At 59.4% G+C, this 23537-nt stretch overlaps 2 protein-coding genes across 4 annotated transcripts; one reads left to right on the top strand and one right to left on the bottom strand.

Annotated features, from left to right (window-relative positions):
* Positions 1 to 333: 333 nt before the first annotated feature.
* On the top strand, positions 334 to 3033 carry POLR2E (RNA polymerase II, I and III subunit E). 2 transcript variants are annotated; one of them, XM_056335998.1, is made up of 7 exons: positions 334 to 634; positions 744 to 859; positions 1282 to 1362; positions 1576 to 1634; positions 1807 to 1885; positions 2313 to 2391; positions 2875 to 3033. In XM_056335998.1, the coding sequence occupies exons 1-6, from the start codon at positions 403 to 405 to the stop codon at positions 2376 to 2378; spliced, it is 633 nt and encodes a 210-aa protein (XP_056191973.1). In that variant the 5' UTR covers positions 334 to 402; the 3' UTR covers positions 2379 to 2391; positions 2875 to 3033. The 2 variants fall into 2 exon arrangements, with proteins under 2 accessions (XP_056191973.1, XP_056191972.1); XM_056335997.1 differs by having other exon boundaries at positions 335 to 634; positions 2718 to 3033.
* Positions 3034 to 3473: 440 nt separating this feature from the next.
* ARHGAP45 (Rho GTPase activating protein 45) lies at positions 3474 to 23526 on the bottom strand. Of its 2 annotated transcripts, none has more exons than XM_056335996.1 (23): positions 23297 to 23526; positions 20798 to 21128; positions 19020 to 19163; positions 17863 to 17947; positions 17384 to 17456; positions 16818 to 16896; positions 16294 to 16431; positions 15993 to 16057; positions 15362 to 15472; positions 14679 to 14759; positions 14293 to 14472; positions 13938 to 14075; positions 13491 to 13681; positions 13011 to 13171; positions 12517 to 12594; positions 12008 to 12109; positions 11281 to 11444; positions 10576 to 10764; positions 10062 to 10199; positions 7661 to 7899; positions 7117 to 7378; positions 6574 to 6676; positions 3474 to 6198 (listed from the first exon to the last, which is right to left on the bottom strand). In XM_056335996.1, exons 1-23 carry the CDS (start codon positions 23384 to 23386, stop codon positions 5837 to 5839), a joined length of 3504 nt encoding a protein of 1167 aa, XP_056191971.1. In that variant the 5' UTR covers positions 23387 to 23526; the 3' UTR covers positions 3474 to 5836. The 2 variants fall into 2 exon arrangements, with proteins under 2 accessions (XP_056191971.1, XP_056191970.1); XM_056335995.1 differs by lacking the exon at positions 23297 to 23526 and adding an exon at positions 22500 to 22798.
* Positions 23527 to 23537: the final 11 nt, after the last annotated feature.

Below are 23537 nucleotides of genomic sequence, written 5' to 3'. Positions count from 1 at the left end.
AATGGAAGAGCGAGGTGGGCGGGGTGGCCGCGGCGAGGTCGCGAGGGGGCGGGCGAAACCACGGGAGCGGGGGGGGGTAGGGATGGACCGAGCGGCGGGGCCGGCCGCCGGGCGCTGCAGACCGGCTCCCCCGCGGCCGCGGCGGCCCTGCTGGCCTGTGCGCGGCCGCGGCCTGTTCGGGCTGGGGCACAGGCGGGCGGGGATCCGGCGCGGCTGCGGGAGGGGGAGGCGCTGCCCCCCGCACCGAGCAGGCGGTGGGGTCGGCCGGCAGCGGACTGCAGCTCCCAGGAGCCCCCGCGGCCGAGGCCCCCGCGGCCGCCCCGGCGCCGCCTGTGGCCGCCTGCGCAGGCCCGAGGCGGGCGGCCGGCGGGGGCCTGGGGCGGTGCGGGCCGGGCGGGCGCCATGGACGACGAGGAGGAGACGTACCGGCTGTGGAAGATCCGTAAGACCATCATGCAGCTCTGCCACGACCGGGGCTACCTGGTGACCCAGGACGAGCTGGACCAGACGCTGGAGGAGTTCAAGGCGCAGTTCGGGGACAAGCCCAGCGAGGGCCGGCCCCGGCGGACCGACCTGACGGTGCTGGTGGCGCACAACGACGATCCCACCGACCAGATGTTCGTCTTCTTCCCCGGTGAGCGGGGCCCGGCGCCGGGCCGTGGCCTGGGGGGGTGGGGGGTGCTGTGGGCTGTGGGGGGCTCTGGGAGGGCCCTGGGTGACGCCGGGGCCGCCTCCTTTCCCAGAGGAGCCCAAGGTGGGAATAAAGACCATCAAGATGTACTGCCAGAGGATGCAGGAGGAGAACATCACCAGGGCGCTGATCGTGGTGCAGCAGGGCATGACCCCGTCGGCGAAGCAGGTACCCGGGGCCGTGGGGGAGGCCGCCCCTGCACCACAGGGCTGCTGTGGGCCACAGGTGCTCCATCTGTCTGTCTGTCAGTGCTGCTTGAGGTAGATAAAAGCCTAAACTTTCCTTCCCGATACTTGCTAAAGCCTGTTGTACCTTGATACAGGCACTTGCTTAACACCCAGGTGTGTATCGCCGGAACAGGTGGTTCTGGTTCCAGTGAACAGGTGGGAGCAGGAGGTGCCTGAGAGAAAAGGGAGTATTTGCCAGCAGTCAGGAACTCCGTATGCTCTTTGCCTGCATAGCTGTAGCTGTGTGAGCGCAAGCGTAGCCATCCCACGCTTGCAGTAACGGTTTTGTTGAGGAGCAGATCTGGGCACAGGCAGGGCTGTCCCGGAGTGGCGCTGCCCTCTGACAGTCCTCTCCCTTTCCAGTCCCTGGTGGATATGGCTCCCAAATACATCCTGGAGCAGTTCCTGCAGCAAGAGCTTCTTATCAACATCACAGAACACGAGGTGAGCAGTGTCGTGTCGGGCGGTGGACTGAGGGCGGGATGCTCAGTCTTTTGTGCTGAGCTGTGGCTTGGGCAGCTCCCGAGACCTCTCAGCTGGAAGGCCGGGCTAAGTGACACAGTCCTGGGTTTCTTTCTTACAAATGCGTTGCTCTTCCCAATGCTGTGAAGAGCCAGTTGCTTTCTAATCTTAGTCTCTCTCCCTTGTTGTTTACAGTTGGTCCCAGAGCATGTTGTCATGACAAAGGAAGAAGTAACTGAGTTACTGGCCAGATAGTATCCTTTGTTTGTTCCTTCCCTTCCTGCTTGGGTGTGATGCACGCTTGCTTTGGGCTGAAAATGAATACATCTGCATGTGATGGTTTATTACTTTGTTCCATGAGTTGTGCTAATGAACGGGCACCTGGGCCCATCTGCTGGGGGAGCTTCTCCTTGACTCCCTGTGCAGTAAGCTGAGGGAGAACCAGCTCCCAAGGATACAAGCTGGGGATCCTGTGGCCCGGTACTTCGGAATAAAACGTGGTCAGGTAAGAGAGAAATAGACTCAGGCAACAGTTCCCTGTGGGCAGGGCAAGAAGGGGAGCTCCTTCGCAGTATTTCAGAACTCTTGGAGACAGGAAAGATGTCTCTTTCAAATGTAAAAGCTGTTGTGGGTCAGACACAGATGCATGCACGCTGAGCAAGCTTGGCTGCCTGCTGAACCAGCTGGTAACAGGCAGCAGATGTGACACCAGCCCCATGCTCTGTGATCTCCCCCTCCTCTCATGCTGGAGGCTGGCACTTCCGTGCTATGCAGGGAGCTCAGCGCTGGCCATCTCTGTGGCTGCCGAGTGCCACGGCTTTGCAGCCACGTCATCCGGGTGTGAGCGCCTGCCTGTGTCGGACAGAGAGCCCCACAGGGGAGACTCGCCACCAGCTTCTCTCCCTCATGAGTTCCTTCTGTTGGCCTCCTAGGTAGTGAAGATCATAAGACCGAGTGAAACTGCAGGCCGGTACATCACCTACAGGCTGGTGCAGTGATCTGGAGCGCTGGGTAAGGCAGAGCACGAAACCCTGTGGCTAGCGGAGAGCTTTGGGCGGTAGTGCCTGAGACTTAGGCTGGAGCTTTCCAGGGTTGACTTGAAGCAAACAGCCTCCAGGAAAAGGCGATCTTAGAGCTTTAAATTGTTCATGGAGGGAACTTCTTTAACTCCTAGGTTAGAGGACAGACCAGATCAAGGCTTACCTGGTTACGTGCCTCGGTGTCTGCCCTGCAGGATGTGCCTGTCAGTGTTCAGGCCGTTCGTGGGGCTTGGCCTTGAGAGCAGTCTGCTGAGCGAGGCGTCGGGGGATTCACATCCCGAGTTCTGTTTCTTCCAGGTGTGGAAGAGTTGTGTGACAACTGCCGATCCTCCCATCCACTGGTGATTCACAGACACTCTGAGATGTCTGCCTTTCCCTAGATGGCCAAGAAAATGCTCTTTCCTTGTTGCCTTTATGCAGTCGTGTTACTTGGCCTCATCCCTTTGTTTTCCAGCATGGACTTTGCTGTAACTCCTTAGTTGTCATTAAGGACTCAAGCCATGGAAGTAACCTGAAGCAACAGAAGCGTGCAGAGTAGAAGCGAGTGGAAAAAGACCTTTGCTTTCCTATTTTATTTTATAGGAACTTATTTTTAATAAAGATTTGTACTCTGGCTTTTCCTCACTGTTGTTGTATTTCTCAGCCTCTCGCTGTAGCAAAGCCTTCTAGACTTTGCGAGTCCCTGTGTTACGGACTCTCCATCACGGCTGAGCCAAGCGCCCACCCTGCGGAGCTCTGGCCCAGCTGTCATATGCAGTTTCAATGCTGCAGTTCAGACTTCCCTTGTTGTTTACCTTATCTGTTCTTGTTTTGAACAGGTGTTCAATGTTCTTACCTTAGCTTAACCTTGTTTTGAGACCTTGGTGCTCAGATATTGCTGTGGAGAGTTGCATATCACCCCCCAGTCATTTTCATTTTAATCTGTTCCAGGTCTCTGAGGGTGTTTAAACTTCGGTTTACTTGCTAGAAATACGTGGGAGTATTTCCTTACAGTGCTTAGCCTCCTGCAGCCATGGGTGTGTGAGTCTGGAAGGATCTGATCTCTGGGACAAATGGGTTTGAACACACTGATTTTATTTATTTTTTTCAGAAGCATGTCAATCTGAACGCAGCAAAACATGTCACGCAGCTTCATACAGCAGTACAGGCATGTCATAACAAACACGCTTGACTTTTCCCATGCTGAATTAATATACCAAGAGAAGGGTGGCTGTTACCATGTGAAGCTCAAGCATCGCTTTTGTCCCTTCCCTCACTCGCATTCAACCACCATCCATCCTCGCAAACACACACGGTACCGCCCGTAGCAGTGCTGGTAGCAAGAGGGGGCAGCCGACCTCCTTACTCTTGCTACCATGGAAATGACCTGCTGGAAAAATGTCTCGCAGATATCTCCAGCTCTTCTTTGGCTCAGTTATAAACCATTCAGCTGTAAATTAACTTTGGCTTTGTGTACCTTTGACCTACTATGCTGAGCTGTGTTTCCGATTAGTCTTTGAGAGCTCTGGCAACTGTAATGGTAGAACCATGGAATCATTCAGGTTGGAAAAGACCTTCAAGTTCACCAAGTCCAGCCCTTAACCCAGGCTCTCCCCTCTGCTGGAGACCGACCTTCTACGGGGCCAAACGTCTGGCTGGTCACCCAGGAGTGAGGTGCGCAGTGCCCCCAGCACTGCTCTTCAGCCAGAACATCGCTGCTGCTTCGCTCACTGGGCTTCCTCGGCCCGAGGTCCGGCTCTGCCTTCCCCCTCGCTGTCTCTTCACACCCGGAGCAGGGAGGTCTGGGCGCGTGAGCAGAGCGAGGGACGGTCTGGAGCCCAGCATCTCATGATGATCTTCATCACGAAGGGTTTGGCTAATTATTAGAAAACAGCTTTGGATTTGTGCAATTTCTTAGGAGATGTGGGCTGGGAGTTGCTGGTGTGCCAGGTGCCCTTGGGTGTCTGTCCCGAGCTCTTGGTCTTCGCTCGCCACGTGCCCTCCGGGGCTGAGGCTCTAATGGCAGAGGCAGGAGCGCAGCCCAGGTACAAAACAAACAGGGTAATAGAAGGAAACAGCTTTCAGCTCTTTGTAAGCTAGAATATCTACTTGTTTCTCTATGCTTCAGTGCAGAAAAGTCTCATAACTTTAAAGAGAAAAAAAAAAACTTTGGCTGGTCTTGTTTAACCCTTTTAAGTTCCTTTGCCAGCAGAGGTAGTGGATTCATGTTGAAAGGTCATCAATTTACAAGAAAACCCACCAAAACCAAACCAAAAACAACTAAAAAAAGAAGCCTCTTACACTGGCAGGGGCTGTGACTCGATTCAGGCCATGGTGGTCCTGAGCAGGAGGCATCGCCCCTGGATGACCTGCTCTCTGCCCAGCTCCATCTCAAGACCCACTGGAAGAGTAGACATGTAGTCCTGGACTGGCAGCTTAGATTTTTTTTTTTTTTTTAAGGTCAAACATCTGTCAAAAAAACCCAAACCCTGAGAGATCAGGCAATGCTCCGGACCCTGCAGCCAGGAAATCCCGTCCCCTGAGCTTGCTCACAGCCTGTGGGTTGCCTTTTGTGCAGCTCCTGCTGAGTAGAAAAATGACCATAAATATGAGCAGCAACGCAAACCTCGTCAGCCGAGCCGGCAAAGGCACGTGGCCACTTGAGTCCTGTGTTGGCTGGAGGTGCTGAGGCAGTAGGTTCATTGCTGGCCTTTGGCTGCCTGGTACAGACAGTTAGAAGTGATGGGTGTACCTTGCAGGGGCTGGCAGATGGTGCAGCCACAGCCCTGGAGCCAAGGCTGGCTCTGTGAGAGATGGTGCGGTGGCTTTTACTGGGCTGCACCGAACCTGGTGCCCCTCCGGCTGTGTCCTCTGCCCGGGGTGCTGCCCCCCAGGTGGCAGAGCCAGGTGTCCCTGTGTCCGTGTGGTGCCCGTGCCTGGCCACGTCCCCTTCCCCTGCCAGCCACGGGGCAACTCTCCCTGCGTCACCTCCCGGCTGCAGCCAGCGAGGATGATCCGATCCTTTGACTCATCTTGTCTCCATTTCTGCAGTAGAGGCGCGGGATTAAGGAGCGCAGCAAGAATTAAGCCCATGACCTGGCACGGGCACAGCAAAGCCCTGGGTTCCTGCCCAGCCCCAAACAAGTATTCCTCTGCCCTGCTCCAGGAGGTGGGTTCCGTCGGCAGTCGCAGCAGACCGACCCGATTCTCCCCGTCGGGAGCTGGAGGGCTCAGGGGTTTCATGTGAAAGCTCCAGCCACGAACCAGCCAGGACCTGCCTGCAGCTGACACACCAAAGCCCCCTGAGCTGCCTGTGGCTCCGCACCCTCCCTCCCCACCCCTCAGCACTGCAGCGTCCCACATCGCTACGCCTGGGGAGTTCCTGGGCTTTGTCCCTTTGTCCCATCCCAGGGTCCACGGGATTTCTATTCTGTGGCTCAGATAAACCAGGGCTGCTGCTGGTGGCCACTGTGGCACCTGGCTGCATTGTTGGACTGGTTTGTGTTGTAGTCCGTGTCAGCAGCGGCGAGGCGGCTCTCGGGGTATTCCTCTGCATCGCTTTGCTCTTCTCCCGGGGGGCTGCAGCAGCGGGGAGCGGTGCCCTCCGCATCCGACTGGCCCATGCTGCAGCTCCGGCTCCGCTGTCCCTCGCTCCCTTCATCACAGAACTGAGCTTCGTCTGTGCTGGTCTCGCTGCCCTGCTTCGTTAGCTGGGTTCGGGGGGTCCCGTCCGCAGCGGCCAGCAGCTCCCCACTGTCCTCCAGCTCGGAGTCAGAGTCAACAGAGCGGTCACCAGACTCTGTGGGACAGAGATCACCACCACGGCATCAGCAGGAGCTTTGCTCAGCAAACTTGGGGTCTTCAGGACAGGGGAAGGGCTTTGTGTCCACCAGGGACATGCAAATGCGGGGTCTTCAGGACAGGGGAAGGGCTTTGCGCCCACCAGGGACATGCAAATGCGGGGTCTTCAGGACAGGGGAAGGGCTTTGCGCCCACCAGGGACATGCAAATTTGGGGTCTTCAGGACAGGGGAAGGGCTTTGTGTCCACCAGGGACATGTAAATGTGGGGTCTTCAGGACAGGGGAAGGGCTTTGTGCCCACCAGGGACGTGTCTTGCACCTCCCGAGGGATCGGTGCCCACTTTGGAGGAGATGCTGGGTGCCTTTCACTTACCTGTGAATGAGTCAGCGCCGTACCGCAAATTCCCCTTCTCCAAAGGCAGCTCTAGATAGGGGAGGCTGCCGGGCAGAGTGGTGGGCTGGGAGCCTGCCTTGCCCTGGAAGGAAGGGGTACAGCGGTGAGGGCATGGAGGGGAAGAAAACGTTCTCATTCACCGAGATGTGCTTCCAGAAAACGTTCACTGGCAAAATGCCATTTTTTTATCCCTGTGTAAAAGCGCATAGGCTCCATTCTCCCACACCCCCCCCGCCTGTCTCACCTACTGAGACAGGACTTTTGGGGCAGCAAATTGCTTGCAGGTGGAGTGGGATGCCCGCGGGGATGTGACGAAGCAAGGCAAGTTTTGTAAGAGAAAGGCAACGGTGTTGGCTGGACCCTGGCACGTCAGGGATGGGGAACATCACCGGTGCCAGCCACAGGGCAGAGCATGAGGCTGGGACCCTGCTCAGGAGAGGGGTGCGGGGGGCGGGGGGTGTTAGGGCTGCGGGCCAGCTCCACATCCCCTAAAGGTGCTCCCTTTTCCCCAGGGACTCCTACCAGGTCGGAGCAGCTGGCTGCCTCCTCCTTGGTATCTGGGACGTATTTGCTGGGGTCGGCCAGCACCGTGGGCTCCTTGTTCTCAAAGATGGTCGAATAGAAGATGATGAGCGCCTCAATGATGCGAGCTTGGTGGGGATAATCCACCAGTGAGGACAAGGAAATAGTGGCATCCGTGGGCCTCGGGCGCATCAGTGTTGGCCCAAAGACGATGCCCAGGTTGCTCGAGGTCATCTTGTTGTCCTGTTCCACTTCCACAATCCTGAGGAGGAGGAGGAGGAACTTGTGAGAGCAAGCAGGGAGAAGGGATGGGTGGACGGGCAGGGCTCACCCTGGTGCATCCAGGCTGGAGGAGATGCTGGGCTGGCAGCACAGAGTCCTCTCTTGTGGCACACGCGAGCTCTGTGAGTGGCACAGAAGTAGCTGCAGCCACGGATCTACCTCCCTGCTCCCAGGAAAGCTGGGCTGTCCCCATGGCAGCACTCTTGGGAAGAAAGGGAAGGTGCCCCAGCACCCACATGGGCTCTGGACCTGCCCTCCTCACCTCCTCAAGTGCTGCAGGAGGTACTGCAGCGTGGCCATGTTCTCCCAGGGAAGCTCCTTCACCAGCTCCTTCAGCTTCAGCACCAGGTTCACCACCACCTTGTCGGTGTCTGCTCCTTTGTCCACCAGCTCGGGACCCCCTTTCCCGCTCTTGCCCTTGGCCTCGCCGCCCTGTAAGCTCTCCTTGGCCAGGCCCATCAGCTCGTTGTACATACGGAAGGGCATGATGGGCTCCGGCAGCTGCAAGCGAGAACAGGGAGATGGGTGCTGGAGAGCCGTGCCAGGAGGGTCACCCCACCGCCAGACCTAGACCCTGAATGATGAATGATGTACCACTTATCTATAGGATAATGTAATTATGTTTATCTAAAAATTGGGAAACGTCCAAGGGCCCTTATTGCTAACATGCAGGACTAATTGCTAAGTCCTTGGATTTGTCACCTTTAAAAAGGCTATCTGGTCCTAAGTTCCTGTTGTTTATACAACGTGGCAAAGACAAGGAATTAAATCATGGTCACTAGTTTAGTGAGATATGTAAATGAGTTCCTGGAATTGTAATGAATATGTAAACGATTTCCTGGAAAATTAATGAATATGTATGGGTTGCTTGTATAAAGAGGGGACTGAAAAGTCCCCTCAGGGTGCATGACTTTGGTGGCGCGATCCCCCATGCACCCAGTGCTGCCGAATAAAGATAACCTCCGCTCACTCGAATATTGCTAATTGATTCTTTAACTCAACCTGCCCAGCGCTGCTGAGCTGAGAAAACCAGCAAGGAAACATCCCCAACACTTGCAAATGCTGCTACCCAGGAGGTAATGTTTATTTATCCATCTCCTGAAGAGCATCAATCCAGCCTTGTTTGCCCTCCTCAATTAGTACCTGGGAGGTCCAAGCAAAAAGCAGCGTTTGCTCCACCCGTGGGTGCTCTCTGCTGGGTCAAGGTTAAGGGATTCTTTTTTTCCCCCCTAGAAAAGCCCTGGCCCGGGGTGGGCACGGCAGCGGGAGGAGGACAGGGATGGATTGTGGGCTGGGGGAGGTAGGATGTCACCGGCACAGCCTGCAGCAAAGGTGGGGCTGGCTTAGGCGAAACTCCTGCTTTGAGGTTTGTATAAAGCAGCCAGAGCAGCACTTTGACTAATTGGTGGTTTTGCAGGGCTGGGGATGTTTTCAGAATGGCTTAAACATGGGTTTGGGGACCAGCTGCCTCGAACAGCGGAGCAGTTCCCTCCACTCCAGCAGTTTACAGAGGGACTTTAAACCCATTTCTCTGCAGTGAGAGGTTGGATCGTGGCTCAGGACTGATTTCTTCCTCTCTTTCCCACTCAGCTTTTCTTCTCTGGAAAAACTACGGGGGCAATTCATAGCCCTTCTCAAGTGCAGGGGACCCAGGGACAAGCCTCCTTGCTGGAGCTGGGCCTGATTCCCGAGTTAACACGCAGGAGCCCTTCTGTGGAGCTACACTGGCCCTCAGAGAGAAGCAGCACTAAAGAGTTAAGTGGTAAGGCTGCAGGGTGCAGGAGAAGCTGCTTGTCTCCTTCTGCCTTGTGGTGGCTGTTGGAGGATGTGGGTGACACTGTTTGCACTGCCAGTTTGGGTACCAGCGCCGGGAGCAGAGGGTGCCTGGGGCAGAGCTGCTGCGGGTGGCAGGGCACGGCACGGGGCTGAACCCACCACAGGGTGACCCTGAGCCCACTGCAGGGTGACCTGAGGGGCACAGCATGAGGCTGAGCTCACCGCAGGGTGACCCTGAGCCCACTGCAGCATGACCTGAGGGGCACGGCATGGGGCTGAGCCCACCGCAGATTGACCCTGCGCCCACCACAGCATGACCCCAGGAGCATGGCATGGGGCTGAGCCCCCCGCAGGGTGACCCTGAGCCCACCACAGGGTGACCCCAGGAGCATGGCACAGGGCTGAGCCCCCCGCAGGGTGACCCCAGGGGCACAGCCCTGCTCAGGGTGACGTGAGCTCAGCCCTGGCTCAGTTGTGCAGAGAGACCTTTGCTGGGTCCCTTCCCTTGTTATGTCCCTGGTTCCCCAGTTGGGACGTGGTGTTTTGTGGGTGGCCATGGCCATGCCGCTGCCACCGTGGCGGGGGAGCCGGGCGAAGCGCCGGTGGGAGAGTTGTATGAAGGTCACCCAGAGCAGAAACCCGGCAGCTCGGAGGCAGCGCAGCATGCCTGCTCGTCCCCACTCGTGCATATGCTCCCATCTCCACCGCTGACCCCCAACCAGCCGGGAGGGACCCCTCTCACCACCCACAGCCACACGGTTATGAAGCCCAGTTTGTGCAGATTTCCTCCTGCCAGAGACGGCTCAGGAAAGGCAAGTTTGGGGTTTTTGGGATGCTAGATCCTCTGGCCACCTCCCCGCCGGCAGGAGGTATCAGCAGCACCGTACCTGTCTCAGGTAGAGCTTCAAGACGTTGCTGATATCATGAGGGGAGGCCTGGGACAGCTCCACCAGCTCTTTCCCATTCTCAAATGCCTGGCAAAGCTTCTCCACACGGGTCTTGACACCATTAACTCGGTAGATGCCCTGTAAAAGCAAGAAAAGCAGAGTTGAAATGAGGAGGAATGTTTGTCTTTGTGTTTGCAGGAGATAGTGAGCTTCTAGCTCCCGTCCTCTCCTTTTGGGGTTGGAAGTGCCCCTCAGGCATCGTTTTGGAACATTCCCTTCCAGCTCATGCATCACTGTCATTCCTCCTTCATAGGGAAGAAAAAGGAGAGAGTTTCCAAGGTCAGAGTTTGAGATATCGGGGGCAATTTTATCCACTGGGACTTTCCAGGGCTTCCTGCCCTCCCAGTCATCTGGCAAACGGGTCCGTCAGTGATCATGGCAAGGCAGGCGATGGACCCAGGAGAAGGGAGCTGAGCCAGCCCAGCTGAAGAAGAGGGAAGAGAGAGTGCGTCACCTTGGTTTTCAGTGCCCGCTTCTCAATCTCGGAAATGCACTTCTTGATGATGAAGGGGATGCCGTCGGCACTACTCTGAGAAGCCTTTGTGAAGTCTTGCCCAAAAAGCTGCAGCTTCCCTTGGAGTTTCTTGTGGCCGCACTGGATGGCCAAGGTTTCCAGGCACTTCTTGTGGCAGGCCAGGTAGCACTGGAAAACACAGGGGGATGCGTGGGGATGAGAGACAGCACCTTGGGGCAGGGGGAAGGGCAGCTGCTAGGAGCCACCAGGCATCACTTGGAGATGGAGGAGCTCCTTGAGCTTGGTGGCAGCCAGGAAAAATGCCCTGGAGACACTGCAGGACCAATGCAAAGCGCGTGGACCCCTCCCCAGGGAGGAACGTCTTCCTACACACAGGTTAGAGCTGGGCTAAGGTAGTCCTGCCCCAAACTCCTTGCTGGCACCTCTGCTTCCACAGCCAGCTGGCAACTCCTGGCTGTGGTTGCATCCATGGTTCTGACAACGCGTGTGTCAGAGCTCCTGGCTGCATTTCTACAGTGAATCCTTGATGCCGGAGTGCAAAGCTGCGCTGCAGCACGCTGCTCTCATCCGGGACACAGTGAATCACGGCACCGTGCACAGGCAGCGGTGAGCTCACCCCCTCCATGGGACATATCGTCCATCTGCTCCATGCACCAAGCTCTCTTCCCCCTCTCCCAGCTTTACCTCCTCGCATTCTGCTCCCTGGAAATAAACATAGCTGTTGCACTCCCGACACTTGGAAGGGGTACGGAGCTTCCTCAGCCGATGAGTCTGGGCAGCCTTGGACAAGCCAATGTTTCGGAAGGGCCCTGTTGGAGCCGTCATCTCTGGGGTGATGCCATTGATGCCTGTGAGCAGAACAAAAATAAATGCATCTGCGTCCTGGCTCCTGAGGAGGCAAGGTTAAGCAAAGCTTGAGCAGAAGGGTCGCTGTCACAGAGGAGACCACCAGCTGGATGCACCAGTTCTTCCACCTGAATATCAGGAAGAACTTCTTTCCTTTGAGGGTGCCAGGCTGCCCAGAGAGGCTGCGGTGTCTCCTCTGGAGATGTTCAAACCCTGCCTGGCTGTTCAGCCTGCTCTGGGAGAGCTGCTGGAGGGGGGGCTGGACCGGGTGGTCTCCAGAGGTCCCTTCACACCCCAACTGGTCTGTCATCCTGTGGTTTAGTGGTGCCACAGCTAACTGGTACGCCGAGGCATACAGCCCTAGCTCATCTGCTCCCACTGGCTTGAGCTCATCCCCTGGCAAAGGCGACGCTGTGGGCTCCTCCAGGGGTCACTGCCAGGCATCCTCCCGGCAGTTGTCCACTTCACCTCCAGAGCTACTGAATTTGGGGAAAGCCAACCCGCAGTGAGCTTTGGGTGTTGTGTGGGCGCACGGCATGTTGTCATCTGCCACGTGGTCACCTACTCTGCTCAAAGGGGGTGGTGTTCTCGTCCTTCTCCCCCAGCTCTTCGCTGGAGGACATGGTGCCGTTGGACGACAGCCGCTGGAGTTTATGGCTGAATTCACCTGCCAGAAGAAAACCCACAAGCCAGTGAGGCTACTGCCAGCGTTGCTTCTCTTCTGAGCACGCTCTGATGCATGCGGCCGAATCCCCCAGCAAGCAGCCGTGTGCCTGGCACTGCCGGCGGAGCTGCCTCTGGAGGAAAACGGGAAACGGGGAGCTGCCCTGCAAGGGAGCGGGCTGCAGCCAGCATAGTGCAAAGGTCCAGTGGTTCCTCCTCCTGTCCTGCCCTGTCTTGTCCCATCATCCCATCCCATCCCGTCCCATCCCGTCCCGCTGAAGATGGGGATTGGAGCAGTTATTTACACCACGATGTTATTACGCGGCAGATAACTGCCTAACTCTGATGCTCCAGGTTTCGGCTGAGCATCCGAGAAGGGACTGCCCACCCTGGGCTGTTTTCGGTAACTACCTGTGTTGGAATCCAGGCTGCTGTCAGCTTCAGTGATGGAGGTTGGCCAGGATTTATGGACCTGGTGTCCCCTACCACCTGCAGAGGAAAACACACAGCCTATTTGAGATTTTCTGTGTTCAGGAGAGAAACACGGCAGAACAGCCTGGACTCCGGGAGACACTGAAATTACTGAAGGAAGCTGCTCGGTTTCTTGTTGACAGGCTGCTGGAGGGGCTGGGGCGGTTGTGATACCTTCAGTAACACACCCAGGAAGAGAAAGAAAGATGGGAAGATGGAGAATGGTCTGTTTGGTAGCACTGGGCAGCAAATAAACCCCATAGAACTGATATTGCATCTTTCAGGAAATTCAGCCTGCAAGGCTTCCAAGCCTGTCCTCCTGCTGCAAGGAGAAGCCCCCCTCAGTACCCATGGAGGTCGGGGTCTGATCCTGACCGTGGGGAGGATGCAGCCTGCTGCAAGCGGTGCTGTGGGGGTGGGTGCTCCAGGCTCACCTCTCCGCTCAGCCGCCGGGGCCCCACTTTGCTGCTCCTTGGCTCCTGCACCTCCTTCCGAGGGGGTCCCGTCCTTGGGCAGCCCGGCCCCGTCAGAGCCGGTGTTTGTTGAGAAATCATTGGCATTGAAGCTGCCTTTCCGCGCCCGAGTGAAGGGGGACCTGGTGGGCGACGAGGAGGAGAAAAGGTCGTGTCTGAGTGGGTGGGAGGGATGGACACCTGAAAACCTTATTCATGGCTGCTGTCCTGCCGTCGGTTTTACCGTCCTCGCTTAAATACTAGCTACCCTGTCTCATCCATCGGAGGATGTGAAGGGAATTCCCAGCTGGTCCAGCCCCAGTATTCCCAGCAGGAGCCGCCCACAGGCATGCTGAAAGCATGCTGGTTGTGCAGCAGAGGTAGTGCCAGCCCAGGGGAAGGCTGCCAGTGACAGAGAGGATGAATGTAAACCGGGAATGATTTCCCCTTCTCCTTTCCTACCAGGTGTTGTGTGACACGTAGGGCTCGAAGTCGTACTGGGTGTCAGGTTCGTCTCCTCGCTGCAGCTGCTTGACGTGAGAGGCGTATTGCTGCCCGGGGTCGTAGAGCTTGCTGCTCTCACACAGCGTCTGGAAGTTGACGGGCAGCGGAGCTGTTTGCATGTGCATGATCTGATAGAAGGAGATTGTAGCCTAAAAAGAATGTAGAAGGAAATCAGACGTGAGCTTTGTGAGCTGAGGTGCAAGGAAGAGAGAGACAAAGAGCTCCAGGTTAGATGAGAAGTCAGGAGCACAGAGCGGTGCTTGGTCTGCAGCCTTCAGCATTGGCTTTGCAGAGCCCAAGGGAGTGAGGAGAGCTCTGCACCACCTGGATATCACCTGAACCCCTCCTGGGCAGGATACGGCCATCCCCGTACCTGGGGGGCCATCCCAAGCAAGCCCCACTCACCATCTTGATGACCTGGTCACTCTGTTTGATCACTTCGTGGATCTGCCGCAGGGAGTTCACCTTGGTATCCTCCAACTCCTGCTTCTGGGTATTCGCGTCCGCAATGCAGGTCCGATACGTGGCCATCGCCTCTTCTGCCTGAGAGGTGGGAGAGGAAGGGATGGAAGCGGTTCATGGGTAAGGAGGACAAGGGGAACTGCTCTTTGCGCTTGGACCCCATGCCTCTAGGCATTTCCGTGCTGTGTCCGAGGATCTGCGGGGAGCTCAGGGCTGCTCCTGTGCTAGGACAGCGAGGAGGGAGAAGGTTCTTGCCAGGCAGATGCTCAGCCCCAGCCCAGAGCCGTCATGTTCCTACCTTGTTCTTGGCTTCCTCTTCTAGCCGCCTCTTCTTGTCTAGGGTTTTGGTGGTGATGCTGCTGGTGGTGTTCTGCTGCTCTTCTTCCGCTTTCACTGCCATGTACTTGGCCTTGTCGTGCTCCTCGCTGCGCTGCATGTAGATCTGCTTGGCCTTGCGCAGGTTCACCTCTGCCTCTTGCTGCCAGCGAAGACAGTGACCCAAGGTGAGGACGGAGCTCTGCCAGGGGATGGTTACCTCCTGCAAGCTCCCAGGGCCCCCACGCTTCTCCAGCACCCCCCAGCACACCAGAAGCACCCAAGGACAAAGCATCTACCACCACCGGGGAGGGGGAAGGGGTCCAGCACCCTCAAAGGATCCACCATGCCAGGGGGGCTGTTACTCACCAGTTTCCTCTGTGCCCGGTGCCACTGCTCCTTGATCTCCTTCCTCCGTTTCTCATGTTCAAGGCGTCTCACCGTTAGCGGCTGAATCGGGAGGGAGAAACAACCCCCATGGTGGTCTGAGCTAAATGCTCATCGCTCTTCCCTTTGCAAAAGGCTTTGCAAGGAGAAGTTCCCTGTGGCCGTTGTTACCATTCCCCAGCACATCTGGGCTCGGTTAATGGGAGGGCTCGTGCCATGGACACAAATCTGCAGCCTGGGCTGTGCTGCCAGACGCAGTTTCCCTCCAGCCCGAGCTAAGCAAGATCCACCCTCTGGCAGGACACCAGATCCCTGGGAGATGGTGCAGCTTGGTGGTGGTGGAGGTGGGGAAGTGGCAATGCAGAGAGGCCTCATATGAGGTGGGGATCAGTAAGGGGGTGCTCTTCGATTTTCCAGACTGGGGGGGCTTCTCCTAGACCCTGTATCTAACCCCTCAAAGGACCCAGCAGCTGGCTGAGAGCTTGGGCTCCTTGATCCGCCGAGGCCGGAGCAAAGCCAGGGAATGCCGAGCCCAAGCTGCGGCTGAGCCGAACAGCAGCAGGATTCCAAATTCTGGAAGAGCTGCCTGTGGCAGAAGGACTAAGGAGACCACCAGCCACCCTCGCTGCCCAGCCACCGGGGAGAGACGGCCTTTGTGCTCTCACCTGGAGGAATGTTTGGTGCTGCAGGGTGATGGCAGCCTGCAGAACCGACGTCCCGTGCTCCATATCCTGCTCCAGGGCCAGCAGGTAGATGGACAGGAAAGGCATGTTGGTCTGAGGAACAAGAAAATGCAGCATCCTGAGCCTCAGCACCGCAGCGTGAACCAAAGGAGACGCATCCTGCAGCACGGCGTTCAGGGAAGAAGAGCCAGAGGCTCGGCTTGGCTTCCTGCTGCTGGTGCAAGCCCTGTCCTGGGCAAGACAGCGCAGCCACGGGCTGCCCAGGGGCTGCTTGGAGGAGGCTGGAAGGGCTCTGTGGTGTCACCTGCCCAGTACCTGGGCTGGAGAGCCGGGGGTTGGGGCACATCTGGCGTGGGAGCCTGCCCGGGCTCTCCCTGCTGGAATACCTGGCAGGTCCAGGGCAGAAGCATTGGCCACTGATGGAGGAGCTTTTGCAGGGTCTCGGCATTATCCCTTGCTCTGGTTTGGACCCATGAATTTGGCCAAGCAGAGAGCTTTGGAGAGCTGCACGCTTGTTCTCCTGGGCCGTGCAAAGCGAGCTCTCCAGGGCTGCTTGCTCCTGACACAGCCCACCAGCCTGGATGCTGGTGGCTTTAGGGACATGTGGACTTACCTCCTGACTGATGGTTTGCTTGCAGCTGTTTGCCATCTTCTGAAGCCCTTTGGCAAACTCCATCTCTGGAAGAAAAAGGTGGGAAGGGAAAAAGACGTATGAGACGCCGGGATTTCCCTGCTGATTGGGTTCCTTTTGAAAAATAAATCAGGAACTTCAGTCCTGAAGTTCACCACTGCCCTTGCGGGGTCTGACTCCCTCCATCTCTCTTAGCATAGAGGACTTCGATGTGGTCTGACGCTGCCGTGAGGGGTTCAGCCCCACTCTGGAGAGGACCCACCCACCGTGCTCCCCGTCTCACCCAGCGTGGTCCTTTTCTCCAGGTATCCGATGAGGTCCTTCATGTACTTGGAGATGTTTTTGGCATACTGGAGGGCAGCATCTACCCCTCCCTCACAGCGCTGCAGCATCACATCCACCTCCTCGGCCGGAGGACGGCCTGTGATGGGATGCAGGGGAAGATGGGGAGAGAAAGAGGAGAGAGATGCTGAATGTGCTCCTACTGTTGTGCTCACTGACCTGCTCCCTCCATGTGCCTTTTTGTTCCCAGGAGCACTGGGACAGCTGGGAAAACCCCAGGACAGCCCGGCTCACCCCTGCAAGCTCCCCGAGCTTTCAGTGCCAACCTCCCCGTATCTGTGCCAGCACCGCGCTGTGCTGGTGTCCCCGCTGCCAGCAGCAGCTCTGCTGCCTTTTCTCAGCCAAGAAGCCATGTGCAGCTCAGGACCATGGCAGCGGTGGGGAAGATGCTGGTTCCTGTCAGCCCATCTGCTCAGGCAGGTACCCTACCACCCCAAACCCTGCACCCAGAGTCTGTGGGCTTACCTGTGTCATAGCTTTCCATGCCCGAAGGCATGGCATCCCCTCCAGGCCCGGGGATGCCCCCATAGAGGCTCTCCATACTCTGTGGGAATTGGGAAAGAAAAGGGACCGATCAGACAAAAGGGGAGTAGTCGGAGGGGCTGGTGGATGGAGGGGAGACAGAAACCCGGAGCTGCTGGAGCCTTTCTGCTGTTGCTGGAAGTCTGCTGTGCCTGTGGCCGGGAGCTAAGGGGAATGTCGCTGGAGAAGTAATTTGCTCTGTGCACACACCAGACCAGGGCAGAGTGAAGGAGAGCGACCAGAGCCCTCTTTAACGCCTCTTGACAGAGCTGCTCCATCCCTTCCCGATCCACCTTGCCCTTTGGATCAAGCTGCCAGGTGGCTTTTCCCCTCCTTGGGATGGTGGTGAGGGCAGGAGCAAGCAGGCAAAGCCTACACCCAGCTCCACCAGGCTTGGAGGTGAGCTGGGGATCCCACGTCTGGGGCTGGGGGCTCAGCCCCTTCCTGGGCCGGGTCTGAGCGCCCCGACACATCCCGAGACCCCCATGATGGGAGCGGGCATCACTCACCTGGTTCTGGTCACTGGGTGGGATGGAGAGGATGGTGCTGCTGTCCACCTCCCCCATGAGGAACTCCGACACGCTGTGACAAGAGGAACACGGCTGGGCTCAGCAGAGGGAGGATGGGCAGTGACAAGCAGGGCTGTCACCTGGCAGAACCCGACCCGCATCCAAGGGACCGGGTGAGGCTGGGGTATCAGAGCCGTAGTTCTGCTCTCAGCGGGGATCAGCTCAGCTCCCCATGCCCTTGGCAGCCCAGATGGAGGAGCAGAGCCCAGCACCGTAGAGGGCGATGAGCCTGTGGGCTCAAGCAGGCTTTGGGGGTCCCTCCAGGAGGAGTGAACCTGCCCTCCCCGTGGGGTCTCTCTGGTCCTCAAACCACTCCCCCAAACCAATGGTCACTGGGGCTGTGTGTGTGGGGAGGGGATGGGGCGAGGGGTGGAGGTGATGGGATCCATCTAGGTGACAGCTGGCCAAGAGTCCCTTACGTGCTGCTGAAGGACACCGCGATGGTCTCCACGGCCTTCTCAAACTCCCGCTTGTCTGTCTCATTGTTGGATTCGTAGTGGAAACCTGGAAACGAGGAGATGCAGAAGCCCTGTCACTGCGAGCGCATCCCTGTCTCAGGCAGCAGCAGGACCTGCCAGCTCAGCCCTGCTGGGGGGCTGGGGCTGGGCCAAGCCTGAGGGAGCAGTGGGGAGGAGACGATCATCCCTATGGATGATGGACTTTCTCCAGTGCAGCGCAGTGCCGCTGACCCCGCGTTGCTCCCAGGACTGACTCCCTGCCAGCATCCCTTGGCTCACGGTTCTGTTTACTCCCGTTACCCAGGGCTGCTGGAAAAGCGCTGCTGTCTGTGGACCTGTCCCACTGCCTGCTGGCACCCCCAGAGCCCCCTGCTTCGAGGCGGGATGGCTTCCTCCAGGAAGGCTCTCGCCCATGGCTGAAAGAGGAACCATCAGCGGCAGTGGGAGCTGTGGCAGACGGCACTTGGCAGACACCCAAGCCAAGGGACACTCGTGATGCCTTTGCCGGCAGACAAGGCTTCTGGGCAGACCCTGGTGCCTTTCAGGTCAGCTTCTGGGGGGTGCTGAGCCCCCCCACCCCGACAAGGTGGGCGCGCCCACCCCTTTGCCCGGGCACGTGGACAGCCTGAACTGACTCCATCCCAGGCCCACGTGGGGCCAGCCCCACACCAGCCCTCCTGCCACCCACCCCGAGGTTTCCTGTCCCCGCGCGGTTGCTGGTTGCTGTTCGGTGTCCAGGAAGCAGCGCAGTGACGCAGAATGTTGTGCTCTGCCTGCGGTTAGCGCGGCTGTCCCCCTCCCTGCTGCTGCTGCTGCTGTGGGCAGGAGGCAGTGCCCTGGCAAGGATCTGGGTGCCACAGACCCCGCTCTTATAAACACGAGGTGCTGCCAGGAGCAGGATCTGATTATTTAAGTGTTTTTCCTGCAGCTGTGCTTGGAAACCCGCAGGCAGGGATCTGGGCTCTGTCATTTCTGATACTACATCATCCTTAAAATTAAAACACAGCAAGCAGGATGCTTTCGCCCTCCCTGCCTCTCCCCCTGGGCTCCCCGGGCCCTGCACACCCTGGCACGGGGCAGGAGGGGAGGGGGCAGAGCTCCCAGCCCCATGGTCTCACCCTTGACTTTGGAGATGAGGGTCCCAGCGGCTGTCAGGGTCTCTAGGGTGTTGAGCAGCGGGTACTTGTTGATGACCTGGCGCAGGATGCGCAGGGTTTCACCCAGGCACTCGTGGGCCAGTGGCCGCTGGGGCTCCTTGGGGTCTGCAAGAGAAGGGGGGGGGGGATGGGGGATGAAACCGTGCCCTGTGTTCCCGTCCCCAAAGCCTCCCATCCATCCCCTGCCAGCTACATCCCAGCCAGGGTCCCACCAGGCTCCCAGACAATGCAGCCCATCCCCTTGGCTTTGGGGCTTCCCAGGACTGGCATGGCCACCTCCCACTTGTCCGGTATGTCCCCAGCCAGTGTGTCCCCTGCCCGGCGCAGCGGCAGGCCTGGGGCAGCCTGACCTTTTAGGCATTTTGTCCTTAGTAGTAATTTTTTCCCTTGAAAGCAGTTTGGGAATTTCCTCCTCATTTCCTTCCCTTCCCTCCCGCCGGACGGGCGCTCCCAGCCACTGGAGGGATGTAGCAGGTCTGTCCTGCGCTGTGCCCCATCCAGCCGGGCTCGCCGAGTCCCACAAGGTCCTTCCCAGGGAACTGTCCCCTCTGTGGGCTTGCAGCTGCCAGCCCAGGGGTCCGACCCGACTCCCCGCCAGCATGGTGCTGGGGCTGGGTGCTGACAGCCTTGTTAGGAGATGAGCACCCTCCTGTAGGGAAGCACTGGGGTGGGAGACTGGCACCCACCTCCTGGATAGGCAAACCTCGCTCCCTGTCCCAGCCCCCTGCTCAGGGTTGGGAAGGGGTTTCCTCTGTTTCCCATTTCCAGGCCCCTTCCAGAGTAGAAAGTGGGGACACCAGTGGGGCTGGGAATGAGGATGGATGGGTGCAGGGGAGACTTAGCCCCCAAAACCATGGTTGCATCCTGCAGGTCAGCCCCAACCTCTCCCTGTCTCTTTGCCAGCTTGGGGATGGCACCGTTCCGGCTGTCCCACATGGGGTCCAGCAATCACCGCAGACCCCGAGTGGGGACAGCAGCGGGACGGTTCCCGTCCAGCTCAGGGCTGTTTCCTCCCTGCCCTGTAATGCCCAAACCTTTGCAGGGACTTTGGGGGGCATCACCCTGCCAGCTGCCATCCCAAGGTCCCCCCAGCAGCACAGACCCCAGCCGCACCGTGGATCCAGCCGCTGGGACCGTGGGCAGCGGTGCCCCAGGCTGGGTGCTGCCATTTTCCATGGTGAGTGGGGATGCGTCAACATGTTTGCAAAGCCAGTGCCGAAAACACAGTGTCATGTGACCCCCCCCCAGCCCCACCTCGCCACAAGGACCACGAGATCGTCACCATCCCCTTTCCCTCCTGGGTGGGTGGCCATGAACACCCACCCATGGCCGTGCAGCCCACTCGGCCCCATGCTGGCGCATTGACCCCATCCCACCGGCTGCCCTGGTGAGGCTGGCCCGGTGGGGTTGGGGGGCCATGCCCGCACCCCCTGGGGCTCCGGGGGCTCTGGCAGGCAGCTGGCACCACTGTGCTGTAAACAGGAAAACGGGCGGATGAAAATAGCTTGCAGGCAGGAAGCCACATTATCCTGGCTCTGAGCTCCCGGCAGCCACCCACCACCTTCTTACCCGCGGCTCCCGCAGCTCAGCACGACCCCTTGGGGGTCCCAGTCCCCTCCCACCCAAGCAGAGACCCCCCACCCAAGCAGAGACCCCCCACCCGTGGGTCCGGACTGTCCCCGGGGAGGCAGGCGGTTTGGTGCTGCCTTGGCAGGAGCTGGGAGCATCCCTGCACTCACCGTCCCGCAGCACCACATCCCGCAGTTTCTCCAGGGCATCGGCAAAGCGGGCCACATCCGTCAGCAGCTGGGAGATGTCCTCTGTGTCGATGAAGGGGCCCTCCGTGCCGTCCATGGGGCTGTAGGATGTGGGGGTCTTGTGGCCCTTGGCCATGGGCCTGGGGCCCGCCGTGGTGAGGGGGAAGCCGGCAGCGCTGGCATGGCGGCTGAGGCTGGTGGGGCGCTTGAGGGTACTGGCGGTGCTGGGGCTGGTGCTGAGCTTGGAGCTGGCAGGGGGCAGCTCCCCAGGGCCGGTGCCGGGTGCCTCCAGGCAATCCTTGCGGGAGAGGTCCTGGGGAGCAGGGATGAGCGTGAGGTCCCAGCACGCACAGCCAGTGCTGCGGGGCACGGCTGGGACCCCAGCTTGGGCAGGGAGAGGACAGCACCCCGGGACCCCCCACTCCACCAGCCTGGAGGGATGGGCTGGTGTCTGAGGGGCTGGTGCCAGGTCCTGCAGCTGTGCTGTGCCTCAGTTTCCCCAGTTAGATACCCTAGCAGAGACTGAGAGCCATCCTGCCCTGCTGCGGCACGGGGACGAGGCACAGCCCTCTCCAGTGTTTCCAGCCCTTTGGGGATTTGGGGTGGGGGCTGGCGGGCACAGCCTCAGGACCCCACAGGGTGAAGGCAGTGGCTCTACCTTCAAGGGAACAAGGGTGGGACAGCAGCTGGCAGGGTTTGGGCACTCGCCTGGCCGCATCCACCATCCCCACCATCCCCACCATCCCCTCCACCACATCGAAGGCAGCCCTGGCATTGCCCAGCGCTCCCGGCTCCCAGTGGATTAACCACCCCCAGCCCAGGGGTTTTGCAAGGAGCATCAGCTCCAAAACCAGACCACAGGAGCACCCCACAGCCCCCACTGACCACCCCCACCCCCCAGCCCCTGTGGCTCTAGATTTGTCCTGGGGGTCACACAATGACCATCTGGGTGACACTGCCTTGTCCCCACCAGCACACACCATGCCAAAGCTCCCCATCTCCAGGGGTCCTGGGGACCCTGGCACAGTAGGATCTGGCCCCGCACACCCCTTCCTCTTTCTGCCTGTCCCATCCCCAGGTCGGGCACAGCCCCTGCTCGGCCAGGGATGGGGCAGGAATGGGGTCACCTCCCAGGGTCCCCTCCCAGGCCACTCTCTGGAGATGTTTACAGCTGGAGGGAGCCCCCAGTTTCTAGGGGTAACATTGCCTGGAGGGAGGGGCTGGTACCGGCACTAATGGCGCTTTCCAGGGCCGTGTATCTAGTGGGGGCCATGCATCTAGCAAGTGTCTTTGTGGCACGGGGAGGGGGCCCCATCCTCACCCCTCCAGCAGCTCCCATCAGCAACCCCCAGGCACCCAGATATGACACGAGTGTGCTGGGTCTCAGCATCCCCAGCCGGGTGCTGCTGGAAGTCACCGTTGGTACTGGTGGGGCAGACACCGAGCTGGCTGAGAGCACGAGGCTGCCATGGGGGAGAGCGAACTGGGGCAACTCAGCACCGCTCTGCCCCCAGGGCTGGCCAGATCACTGTGGGGCAGCAAGGGGGCTGCCCAAGGCCCCCGCCCCAAAATGGCTGGGGCCAACCCAGCCCTTAAAAGCCTGTCTTTTTCCCACCCCGGGGTGCAGTGGCCCTGGAGACCCCAGTGCCCCCCATCCAGCACCCATGGGTGTACCCGGCCGTACCGTCAGCCACACGGCGGGCGCGTGGGGCAGCGAGTCCAGGGAGCGTTTGGGCGAGTTGGCTTTACCCGTCCTGCGGCGCCCCGCCAGATAGGGGCTGTAGCTCTTCCTCCCAGCCGCCCGGCCGAGCATCCCTCCGTCTGCCACCCATAGGCCCTCCCCCAGGGGGTCGGGGAGAAGGGTGGGGAAGGGGATGGGTGCCCCCAGCTAAGGAGCGGCGGGTGGGCTCTCAGGCCCCGTCGCCCCTGCCCCGCCGGCCATGGCTCTCCCCATGCTCTGTGGGCTGGGGCGCGGGCGCAGCGCAGGCGCAGGACGGGCAGCGCTGGGGTGCGCAGGGGGGCCCCGGCTGCCGGCCACCCCCACAGTGAGGCGGGGGTGCCCACAAGTACACAGAGAAATGGCAGAGCCCTGGTACCAGGGCTGCCCCATCACAGGCATCCCCCCGCTCCTGCCCCTCTCCCCGGGGAGGTTTGGGGGTTTCTCTGCCCTCCCCAAACACTCGGCCGCAGCCACCCACGACCAGGCTTCCCTACTCTTTGCCACAGCCCCCTTTTTGCCCCCAGCCCTCCTTGCCCTCCCGCCTCCCCAGGCAGCTGCCCCCTCCCCTTCACCTGGGGAAAAATCCTCCCCCCCAGGCCCAGCGAGCAGGGTGCTTCCTCAGCTCCCTCCTCCTCCTCGCAGACCCCCTGGCTGTACCCAGATCCCCCTTCCCACCCCACAACTCTCCCCAGCAGCTCCATGGGTGCTGCGCCCCCCCACCCCACTTGGGGGGGGGGGGGGGGGGGATGGTGGGCACTCACCGGCAGCGTCTGTGGGACGGGGCTTCCCGCTCGGCTCTTTTTGGAGATGGAGGGGGTTTTCATCAACTCCCGCTTCTTCCGGGAGAACATGGTTCTGGGGGGCGGCCGAGCCCCTGGCCTCGGTGGCCCCTCGCTTGGCGTGGCCGGTGTCTGGCTTCCAGCACACGAGTCACCGCGTCGGCCACATTCGCCGGGGCCAACTGTCAGGAGGGCGCGTGTGACGCCGCCTTATTTCCTCATC

This window comes from Falco biarmicus, chromosome 4 (genome assembly GCF_023638135.1).
Source record: "Falco biarmicus isolate bFalBia1 chromosome 4, bFalBia1.pri, whole genome shotgun sequence".
Lineage (NCBI taxonomy): Eukaryota > Metazoa > Chordata > Aves > Falconiformes > Falconidae > Falco > Falco biarmicus.
This window is presented reverse-complemented; position numbering and strand designations above follow the sequence as displayed.

Bases quoted from the DNA above. Each gene is read 5' to 3' on its own strand.
- POLR2E (XM_056335998.1), top strand. From the start codon at position 403: ATGGACGACGAGGAGGAGACGTACCGGCTGTGGAAGATCCGTAAGACC. The intron at 635-743 runs GTGAGCGGGGCC...CTCCTTTCCCAG, and splicing joins GATGTTCGTCTTCTTCCCCG to AGGAGCCCAAGGTGGGAATA. The intron at 1,886-2,312 runs GTAAGAGAGAAA...TTGGCCTCCTAG, and splicing joins TCGGAATAAAACGTGGTCAG to GTAGTGAAGATCATAAGACC.
- ARHGAP45 (XM_056335995.1), bottom strand. From the start codon at position 22,628: ATGCTCGGCCGGGCGGCTGGGAGGAAGAGCTACAGCCCCTATCTGGCG. The intron at 16,432-16,817 runs GTAAGCCCACAG...ATCCCATCACAG, and splicing joins CATGGAAAGCTATGACACAG to GCCGTCCTCCGGCCGAGGAG. The intron at 6,677-7,116 runs GTAGGAGTCCCT...CCTTCCTTCCAG, and splicing joins CAGCCAGCTGCTCCGACCTG to GGCAAGGCAGGCTCCCAGCC.